Below are 11,749 nucleotides of genomic sequence, written 5' to 3' on the forward strand. Positions count from 1 at the left end.
AAATAAATAAATAAATAAATAAATAAATAAATAAATAAATAAATAAAAGCAGGGCGTGGTTGCATGTGCCTGTGGTCCCAGCTACTTGGGAGGCCAAGGAAGGAGGATTGCTTGAGCCCAGGAGGTGGAGGCTGCAGTGAGCCATGATTGTACTACTGCACTCCACCTGGGAGACAAAGCAAGATCCACTGTCAAAAAAAAAAAAAAAAGAGAAACAACTGTAACAGTATTTATACAGTTCCAATGAAAAATAAAAGGAGAAAACACTCCCTCTAAAAGGTAACACATATTCTAAAAATAGCAAAACTTAGTCAACAGGATAATACATAAAATTGAAATGTCCATTTTATTCTCAGCAAAAGTACAAAGAGAAAGATAGGGGAAAACTCTCAGATTTAAGCTGACATTCAAACATTGATTCTTAGCCAAAAGATGGTTAAATTCCTTATGAAACAAATTTGAACTTTGATGGATACTCTAAAATTGAATCTTTTTTTTTTTTTAAAGCAAAGTTTATGTACTTCTGAAATACTACCCAGGTTCATTCCAGGGAACGTAGTTTGGTTGTGATTCTACTTGGAACTGTAGACACACACATACTACCAAACAAACTTCTCCAACAAGTGAGAGCCTACCTCAGACTCTGGCACGGGCTGCCAGGGCCCATGGATGCACCAAAGGAACAGGCGGCTGGGCATAGCCACGTCCTCCGAAGAGTCTTTCTTGACTTTAAAACACCATCATAAAGACCTACCCTCTTCCACGGCCATGCCAGAGCTCTGCCCTAGTCCAGACAATCCAGCCAGAGCTCTATCAGCTCCAAAACAGGCAGTTCACACCCAAGTCATAAACTTCTGTAAACAGATTTTCCAGTGGAATGACTGCCCTTTTAACTCTTGCTTCTTTGCATATATTTTATTATTATTATTTTTGAGATGGAGTCTCGCTCTGTCACCCAGACTGGCGTGCAGGGGCGCGATCTCGGCTCACTGCAAGCTCTGCCTCCCGGGTTCACGCCACTCTCCTGCCTCAGCCTCCCCAGCAGCTGGGACTACAGGTGCCTGCCAGCACACCCGGCTAATTTTTTTTTTTTTTTTTGTACTTTTACTAGAGACAGGGTTTCACCTTGTTAGCCAGGATGGTCTTGATCTCCTGACGTGATTCGTCTGCCTCGGCCTCCCAAAGTGCTGGGATTACAGGCATGAGCCACCGTGCCCGGCCGTATATTTTATTTTATTTATTTATTTTGCAACAGTCTCACTCTGTTGCCCAGGCAGCAGCACAATCACAGCTCACTGCAGCCTCCACCTCCTGGGCTCAGGTGATCCTCCCATGTCAGCTGCTCAGGTAGCTGGGACTGTAGGTGTGTACCACCGCATCAGTTCATCTGTTTATTTTTTGTAGAAACAGGGATTCACCATGTTGCCCAGGCTGGTCTCAGACCCCTGGGCTCAAGTAATTCACTTGCCTTTGCCTCCCCGAAGGGCTGAGATTACAGGTGAGAGCCACAGTGCCTGGCCTCTCCCCTCTCCGCATATATTTTAAAGTGTTTTACTTACTATTACATGTTTTCTTCCTGTAAGATTTCACATTTTACTTTGCAAAAGTAAAAAGCCAATATAGGCTTTGTTCCCTCCAGTGAGACACTTTAAAACATTTTCTTGAAATGACAGTGAAAACAAATTATTAACCAATGAAAAATGAAAGATTCAGACAAAATAACTGGATTTCTCTTATATCCATTCAGAGGCCTAACCTAAAGGAAGTATAGTCAAACAGCAAGTGTTCCAGTACCTGTGAGATTTCATTTAGAGATTGGGTCTTTGCAGATGGAATCAAGTTAAAATGAGGTCCCCCTGGGTTAGGTGGGCTGCAATGCAACGGCTGGTGTCCTTATGACGCAGATGGAAATTTGGACACAGACAAATGTGAAAGGGAGAAAGCCACGGGTGGATGGAGGCAGAGACTGGAGTGATGCATCCACAGGCCAAGGGCACCAGGGAAGGCCAGTTGCCACTGCAAGCTGGACGAGGCTAAAAAGAAGCCCCCTTCGCACCTTGGAGTGACTGTGGATTTGTCGACACTTTGATCTCAAACTTCCGGCCTCCAGAACGGTGAGAGAACAGATGTCCACTGTTTTAGGCCACCTAGGTTGTGGTGATTTGTTAGAGTAACCCTAGGAAACTCACACAGCAAGGTAATTCAGAAGAAAACTAAAGCACAGGGACTCCGGGCATACCACAGGTTTTTTGGAGATGATATAAATACAATAAGCTGACTCCCCAGTTTTCTCCTAGGGTACCAGCATCCTGGCTACCACGAGAATTCACACACAGGGGTCGAGGTGAGAAGGAAAACACCTCAGCAGTGGATGCCACAGAGGACCACGGTGAACGCCGCAATTTCTGAATGCCTGTGGGGTGCCAGACCTATGCCAGGCACATGTGCTACCTTGCTTAATCTTCTCAGCCACCCTGTGAGGCAGGTCCTGTTCACAGAATTGTACTGATTAAGACACCAGGGTTAAAATAGATGAAATGATTTGCTCACGTTAATAGAGCCAGAAAAGGGAAGGGCCTATTTCACAACCCAGTCTGTCTGACTTCGAAACCTCCGTCTCTCCTCTGTAAAGCCTGCATACGTAGCACGTACTTTTACAAAAGGAAAATAGAGCTTTGCAGGTTTTCCTTCCCTTAGATGTAGAACTGCTGGAGGGAGGGGAGAGAGAATGGCAATGATTAGAGGCTCTGGTAACACGTGCCCTGGGCAATCTGGTAAAATCTACAGACCTCAGAATGACACGTTCACATGCATAAAAGAAAATGAGAGAGGATTGTAAAGTAAGACGATTTAAAAGAGCTGTAATGTAGTAACATATGTCATGTATGAATTAAGAGGATGGGTGTGAGGTACTGATTCTGAAGTATTGATGAGTGATGTCAATATACTTCAAGACATGAGAAAAACCTGTTTTATAATGTGAGAAAGGTCTGTAATCAGACAATATCACAACTATCTAAAATTCCTGGGTTAGATGACAACACTTAAGAGTATCTAGGGCATCAGTCTCGTGCTCCAATTCTTAAAAAATGAAAATTTAGGCCTTACAACTTATAAAGTCAAAAAAGTAGCATCTCACTATCCCAGAACTATATCTCATTACCCAATGTCCCTTAAATGAAAATTAATGTGTCATAACCAAAAATACCCTGCACAGGCCTGTTTTTATGTGTTGCAACGATCTGTCCCAGGATTTTAAGTGGGTAAGGGGAACGCATAGGATCCCAGATGAATTGCCATATTTTGAGGAGTTGAAAGCAGGAACAAGGAAATATTTACATATGCAGTAAGTGATAAGTTTGAGCCATAATTACATTTTTTTCTTGTGGGAGGGGGTGGTATTTTTAACACCAAAGGAATAACATGTTACATTCACTTAGAAATCAGATTTTCAAACTGCTTTCCCATCTAACTATAATTATATTTTCCAAGAAGCAAAGAAGACATAATTACCCCCATTTTAAGATGAGAAGACAATGGATTTACTGAAAGATAAGAGCAAGCGAGACAGTTCAGGAACTTCCATTTCATCTTTGGAAGGCTAGCACTAGACATGACCCCACCATTAACAGCAGCAGGTAAGAAAGATGACAAATGGCTTTATGGGTTGTAGCAAAAACCCTTAGCAGCAACTGATGCTGCTCCCCAAAAGCCTTCATGAGCTTATCACACACGCAGTCTGCACTGCTGGCTTCTGCCCTGTGTATTTCTCTGGGCTATTTCTCCATTCATCCATGTGTGTGTAGACACAGTCACACGCATGCATCTGGCTAGGACTCTTCTGTGTTGGTTCCTCCCACAGTCCTGACCTTCACTTCTTTCCGATGTTCTTTCTCTCTCCTTGCCTAGGCCCTCTTCCCCTGTTGTGTATGCAACGAAGAGTCGATTTTGTTTCACGGAGTAAATCATATTAGGTTTTCTATCCTTAATTTTTGTAACAATTAGGTGGAATTTTCTTTTCTTTTTTCCTTTTTTTTTTTTGAGACAGTCTCACTCTGTCACTCAGATTGGAGTAAGTAGCACGATCTCAGCTCACTGCAGCCTTGAACTCCCAGGCTCAAGTGATCCTCCCACCTTGGCTTCCTGAGTAGCCGAGACTACAGACATGCACCACCAGGTCCAGCTAATTTTAAATTTCTGTAGAGATAGGGGTCTCACTATGTTGCCCAGGCTGGTCTCAAACTCCTGGGCTCAGGCAATCCTCCCGCTTCGGCCTCTCAAAGTGCTGGGATTACAGGAGTGAGCTACCATGCCTGGCCTGGTGGAATCATCTTTCCGTCTAAGCTGCCTTTGGCTTTCGTAGCCCTCAGTGGGGTGTGTGTGTTGCAGGGGAAGTGAATTATCCCGGCACGCGGGGAGGTGCCCCACAAACGGGGCCAGCCACCAGGCGGGCTTCCTGATCCTCCAGCCCCTGGCTCTTTCCACCGGTCCAGGCTTGGCTCCGTGCATCGCTCAGGCACACTGAGGAGCAGCCACCGTGAGGGGAAGCGCTCCTGTAAGAGCCCAGTCACCCATGCAAAGTGGAGGAGAGGAAGGATGGCCTCTGACCCAGTTCAAAACTAAGTAAATGGCAAAACGCCCTGCATTTCACTGAGCGACGCCGTCTCACAAATGTGCCTGTTCGAGATGGCTCGGCTGCACCCCTCACAGTTTCCGCTACTTTAGGGACCATCTTGGGAAGGGGAAGACAGGGTTGTTAAGTTGTCCCTTCTTTTCTCAGGCCTGGCTCTTAGGACAGGGCCTGGGCCAGAAACAGACCAGGCACGATCCTGGAAGTAGAAACATCATTTACTGGGTTACTCTTTCTATGGCCTGTAGGTAAAAATAAATAATAACTGTGGGCTACATTCGTACAAACGTGCTGCATTTTTTTACTAGGATGTTAGGTTTTAACCTGTAAGAATCTCCAGGGGTTGGTGGAATTCTGACAGCAAATGAAGCACAAGTGACTAAGCTAAACTTTTCTGATTACTACGGAATGGGGTTACGTGCATGTCAGTAATCGTGACATCATTTAAAGAGTCTCCAGAAAAACAACAACAAAAAAATAAGCAACTATTATAACCCAGAAAACTGTGGTCTTGTCCCTTGGATTCAGGAAACAGTTTGGTCATTTGTTAAACATATTCAAACAATGACTGTTTATCTCCCTTGAAGTAGGAGAGGGGCGTGGTGGTGACATTAGATACTTCAATTGTCCTTGAATGTGTTACATGGATGATAAAAGACGCTGAAAACACAGCTGGTGACCCTATGGCCTTGTATATAACCTGTTTTATAGACTGATACGGTAGTTTATTTAAAAATGCAAATATACTGAAGTTCGTGGAGAACACTTCCTTTAATACTATGAGCCCAGTTCCATGAGCATAAAAAACACCAGTACTTAAGAAAAATGTAATCACTAGTGAAGTCTTAGAATACAAGATGGAGAAATCAGTGTAGCTGAGCTCTTCTTCAGTTTAAAGAAAGGAAAGAACTCCACATGACCGTGACAAACTCCATCCCAGCCCCTGTGCCCCTCACCTCACCTGCCTCCCTCACTCACATCATAGACACGTGTCACCACCCTCACCCCAAAACCAACACTGCCAGGCTGACGGTTTTCTCCCTTGGCCTCAATAATAATTATTCAAGGGAGTTCTGTTTTTTAGGCTCAAGTACAACATCCAGACCATCCTGCCATCTCAAAATCAATAGTAACACGATGCTGAGATTGACACCCAGATAGAGAAAACAAACTGGTAGGCTGTATTTTTTTTTTTTTTTTAAGACAGGGTCTCACTCTGTCATCAGGCTGCAGTGCAGCGGCACAATCACGGCTCATTGCAGCCTCAACCTTCAGGGCTCAAGTGATCCTTCTGCTTGGCTAATTTTTGTATTTTTAGCAGAGATGGGGTTTTGCCATGCTGGTCAGGCTGGTCTTGAACTCTTGAGCCCAAGCGATCCACCTGCTTCAGACTCCCAAAGTGCTGAGATTACAGGTGTGAGACACCATACCTCATACCTGGCCATAGGTTGCAATTTTATGCCTGGACTACTTAAGAGTAAAGAGACAGTTTAAAGCCATCATATTATGAAATAAATGCACAAAATGGCATCTTAAAATATGTTTCATCTCTGAAATACATGCTAAAGAATATAGAGATCTACTTTCAAACTTGTTATTTTCAATGAGTGAAAAAACATGATTTTATGAAAATGAACTTACTTTCCTCTTTGGAAATTAAACTTATTGACTGAGGAGGACTTAGTATTTCAAGAGTAATAACCATATTTTAGTTCTGAATATGTTAGCTACCTGTTGTCTTTCTCTATTTTCTTTCTTTTTTTTTGAGGGAAGGTCTCTATCTGACACCCAGGCTGGAGTGCAGTGGCACAATCTCAGCTCACTGCAGCCTCCACCTCCTAGGCTCAGGTGATCCTCCTACCTCAGCCTCCTGAGTAGGTGGGACTAGAGGTACGCACCATCACGCCCAGCTAATTTTTCTATTTTTAGCAGAGACAGAGTTTTGCCATGTTGCCCAGGCTGGTCTTAAACTCCTGGGTTCAAGGGATCCACCCACCTCAGCCTCCCAAAGTGTTGGGATTACAGGTGTGAGCCATCATACCCAGACTGTTGTTTATCTTTCTTTGTAATTTCATACTCTCCTGTCCCTGGTCTCCATCCCACAATATAAATCAACTCACTTTTCATTTAATTACTGATGGAGGACCACTAAGTATTTCCAAATCAGTGACCACGTTTCAGATAAGGGAGTCAGCCATCCTGTCCCTATCTCCTCCATCATCTCCTGAAATCCTGCACCACTCTACAAACAAATTAATTGCAATTTTCCTCCCCCTATTCTCAACAATCCTGTTCTGAAGGTGTCTTACTTAGTCTCAGATACATGAGGAACAAGGTAATGGGTCCTTGCCAACAATAAGCTTCTATACTTGTATTAATTACACATGATTGTATCACACCTGCTTTATACTCGTAAGAGTCCAGGGCCTCCCTGAGCAGGTAAACACCCACCTCTGATGTGCTGTGCACCACAGACACTCGGGCCACGTGGACCCTCTGCACAGAAGAGCCATCACAAAAGAAAGGCAAGATTGCAAGGAGCACCCGTAGTGCTTCTTTTTTATTTTCACTGAGGAATACAAGAATCTAATGTGTTCTGCTGCCAAATATTTCCAGTAGGTTTAATTCAAAACCTGGCAGTTAAAGAATTACAGATGAAAAATTTATACCACAAAGAGTAAAAACGCAAAGCCAAATGTACAAGGTATCCTCATGGTAAACATGTGAAAAGCATATAATACACATTAAGCAGTGAGGCTGTAATCCTTTGCCTGGTCACAAACTGTAAACAAGGCTTCAGCCACCTGTCCCCTACCTGTGGCACTGACCTACTAAACATGGCACCGCTCTGGCCCTGGAGTCACCCTGCAGTCCAAGGTGGCTTTGTTTCCTGTATCACCCAGTGAACTCCCAAAACAAATGGCCAGAAAAGGACTGAAGCACCGTAGCAGAGCTAGCCCATCCCAACCAGCCAAAACATTCCCACTAAAACACCGCGGAGGGGCTGGGGACAGCGGCTCACACCTGTAATCCCAGCACTCTGGGAAGCCGAGGTGGGCGAATCACTTGAGGTCAGGAGTTCGAGACCAGCCTGGCCAACATGGCGAAACCCTGTCCCTACTAAAAATATAAAAACTAGCCGGCAATGGTGGTGCACACCTGTAATCCCAGCTGCTTGAGAGGCCTAAGAATCGCTTGACTCCAGGAGGCGAAGATTGCAGTGAGCCGAGATTATGCCACTGCACTCCAGTCTGGGAGACAGAGCAAGATTCTGTCTCAAAAAAAAAAAAAAAAAAAAAAAAGTCAAGGAGAAGAACTGGTTTGGGCTGGAACTTGTGCAGCAGGATATGACCCAAGTTCAGAGGCAAGAATGGTACACATGGAGCCACAAGAGAAAGTGGGATGCAAATTTATCGACCATGATACCAATATTTGAAACATGCCCTTAACCTACAGTACATCATTTAATTTTGCGTGTGTGGTAAAAAATATATATATTTTACATATTTAGTATATTGTATATTATATATTTAATATATTTATAATATATATTTACATACTATACACTTATTATATATGTTTACTTTCTATATATTTAATATATTATATACACATGTTTATATATAATTTTTTTATATATAAAAATATATAAAATGTCTATAATTTGGACTACTTTTTAAAAATTGTAAGATGGGGGTCTGGTTATGGTGCCCAGGCTGGTCTCAGACTCCTGGCCTCAAGCGATCTTCCCGTCTCGGCTTCCCGAGTAGCTTGAGATTACAGGTATGTGCCCCTGCAGCCAGCTCCATTTTAATTATTGTTAGGTGTATGAGTCAGCGGGATTAAGTACATTCACACTGTTATGTAATTATCACCACTATCCATCTCCAGAACTTTTTCATCTCTCCCAAATGTATCTCTGTATCCACTAAATACTCTCTTCCCCCTCAACTCCTGGCAGTGACTACTCTCTGTCTCGATGAATCTGACTACTCTACGGACCTCCTATGAGTGGAATCATACAGTATTTATTGTTTTGTGACTGGCTGATTTCACTTAGCACAACGTCCTCAAGGTTCAGCCACGCTGCAGCATGTTTTGTTTTGTTTTGAGATGGAGTCTTACTCTGTCGCCAGTGCTGGAGTGCAGCAGTGTGATTCGGCTCACTGCAACCTCTGTCTCCTGGGTTCAAGAGATTTTCCTGCCTCAGCCTCTGCCTCCCGAGTAGCTGGGACTACAGGCACCCACCATTACGCCCAGCTAATTTTTTGTATTTTTAGTAGAAACGGGGTTTCACCATGTTGGCCAGGCTGGTCTTGAACTCCTGACCTCATGATTCACCAGCCTCTGCCTCCGAAAGTGCTGGGAATATAGACATGAGCCACCGCGACCAGCCTGCAGCATGTTTGCTAAGGCATAAATAATATTCCACAGTATATGCACACACTATATTTTGTATCCATTTGTCCATCAGTGGACACTTGGGTTGTTTCCTTGTTTTGCCTCTTATGAATAGTGCTGCTATGAACATGGGTGTCTAAATACCTGCTTGAGTCCTGCTTTCAATTCTCTTGGATATGTACCCAGAAATGGAATTGCTGGATCATACAGCAATTCTATGTTTAACTTTGGAGGAATCAGCACACTGTTTTTCACAGTGGCTGTACCATCGTTTTGTATTCACACCAGCAATACACAAGGGTTCCCATTTCTCTGTATCTTGGTGAACACTTGTTATTTTTTTATAGTAGCCATTCTAATGGGTGTGAAGTGGTATCTCACCATGGTTTAAATTTGCATTTCCCTAATGATTAGTGACACTGAAGATGTTTTCATATACTTTATCGTTTACATATATATACACATATATACATATACATACATCATTTGCATATATATGCATATTTATAGAGTATATTTCATATACTTTACATTTGCATATGTGTATATATGCAAATGATAAAGTATATGAAATATACTCTACCAGTCTCGCTCTGTCACCCAGGCTGGGGTGCAGTGGTGCAATCTTGGCTCACTGCAACCTCTGCCGCCCGGGTTCAAGCGATTCTCCTGCCTCAGCCTCCCTGAGTAGCTGGGACTACAGGTGCGCACCACCATGCCCAGCTAATGTTTTTTTGTATTTTTAGTAGAGACAAGGTTTCACCATGTTGTCCAGGCTGGTCTCAAACTCTTGACCTCAGGTGATCCGCCTGCCTCACCTGCATATCTTCTTTAGAGAAATGTCTACTCAAGTCCTTTGCCCATTTTTTAAATGGGGCTGTGTTTTTTGTTGTTGTTGAAGATATCATTTAATTTAAAAGCTCTCTGAAGTAGATGCATTGAATTCTATTTTACAGATGAGAAAGATTAAGTGATTCCTCAGGAGATGAGGAGGCTAGTAAATGGTGAGAAAGCCTGCACGCCACATCGCAAAGCAGATGCTGATTCTAGGCCTCCTTCCCCATCAGGAGACTGAGCTACAGGCCCGGCCCCACCCTCACTAGTTATGTGACCGTCCTTGACCTTTTCCAAGCCTCAGTTTACTCATCTGTTAAAGCAAATACAAACATCACCTATGTCACAGGTGGCTGTGAAAATTGAATGCAACAGTGTTGCATGATGAAACTTTGTTCACTGAAAAGGCATCATATCAATCTGAGCTATTATTATTGATATTCTTATTTTCAAGAAACAGTTACTTTTTAAAACCCTAAATGAGTTGCTAAAATTTCCAGTTCTCAGTAGTGGATGGAGCAATTGCTAGACTTACATTCCTCAACACATTTTAGACCAAATTCTTTATTGATTTGAGACAGGGTTTCACTCTGTCACCCAGGCTGGAGTGAAGTGGTGCAATCACAACTCACTGTGGCCTCAATCTCCTAGGCTCAAGCAATGCTACCACCATGGCCTCCTGAGTAGCTGGGACCACAGGCTTGCACCACCACCCTGGCTAACTTTTTATTTTTGTTAGAGACAAGGTCTCACTATGCTGTCCAGGCTGGTCTCGAGCTCCTGAGTTCAAGTGATCCTCCAGCCTTGACCTCCCCAAGTTCTGGGGTTTTAGGCACGAGCCACCACGTCAGCCAGACAAATTCTTCATCGCACCATTTCTTGCTTGAAAAGTTTTTATTTCATTTTTTGCCAGAGGGAATTTTTGTCTGTAGAAACGTACATTCAAGTGATAATACTGTTCAATTAAAAAAAAAATTAAAAGCAATCTTTCTCTTTTCCTGGCATGCCTCCCTGGCTGAAATCACAGCACCACTGTATTCTGGAGAAGTACAGGACACTTGATACCTAGAGGAGCCTCAGGCTGGAGTGTGAGTCTCAAAGTTCACGCTGACAAAAGTCATTTTCCCGAGTTGACTGCTGATAGTCCAAATTGTCGGGTCTAAACCTCAGGGACTCTAATTCAGTCGCTTTGGGTGAGGCTCAGAAATCTGTAGCTTTGGTTTGTACCTCAGGGCGGGGTCTTTGCTCTGGCTATAACTTAGAAGTACATTATTTGCAAAGTTTAACTGGTCTGTACTGAAATGTCTGACCAAAGGAAGTAATTTTAATCATAACGATTTATGTTATAAAAGCTACTATTTACCAGATTTACCGTGTTCCAAGGCACTGTGGTAAGTACTTTACATCCATTAATTCATTTAATTCTGGCAGTACTATTATCCCAATTTTTAAAGAAGTTAAGGCTTAAGTAGGTCAAGTGTCTTTCTTAAGAATATACTGCTAGTTAGCAATAAAACTAGGACAGACCTCAGCAGAACAAGGCCCAACTACTTTACACCATCCAGCTTCCTGACCACTCAATTTGGGAATGGCTAGCTGGCAGCCCCGTGGATCCTGGTATCCTAGAAAGTTACTGGATCAGTGCAGGGCAGCGAGCAGCCATGAGTGCTATATCGTCTCCAACCCACAGGGCCCCTCTCTCTATTCTCACACCAGCTGACTCCCTGAAGTCTGTCCCAGAGTATTGCAAACGGTGGTTTTGTCCCCAGACTGTCGGAAGTACAAGAAACAGGTAATGTTCAGTTCATACAGTGACTTGTGGCAATGGGTACTCTGACCCCCACCAACAAAACCTATGGCATCCCTTCTCATCCTCACCATCAC

General features: G+C 43.3%; 2 protein-coding genes across 2 annotated transcripts in view; one reads left to right on the top strand and one right to left on the bottom strand.

The window, feature by feature from the left end:
• The window catches only part of LOC111525006, a 9,743-nt gene extending 5,746 nt beyond the window's left edge, over nucleotides 1–3,997 (top strand). Inside the window, exon 4 of the mRNA XM_023190312.2 lies at nucleotides 1,905–3,997. Coding sequence (XP_023046080.1) covers nucleotides 1,905–2,066 — 162 coding nt within the window. The 3' untranslated portion in view covers nucleotides 2,067–3,997. The remainder of the gene's footprint in view (nucleotides 1–1,904) is intronic.
• SPATA13 (spermatogenesis associated 13) overlaps nucleotides 1–11,749 on the bottom strand; it is an 89,974-nt gene that overhangs the window by 65,761 nt on the left and 12,464 nt on the right. The window lies entirely within an intron of this gene.

Source organism: Piliocolobus tephrosceles, chromosome X (assembly GCF_002776525.5).
Source record: "Piliocolobus tephrosceles isolate RC106 chromosome X, ASM277652v3, whole genome shotgun sequence".
NCBI classification, from domain to species: domain Eukaryota; kingdom Metazoa; phylum Chordata; class Mammalia; order Primates; family Cercopithecidae; genus Piliocolobus; species Piliocolobus tephrosceles.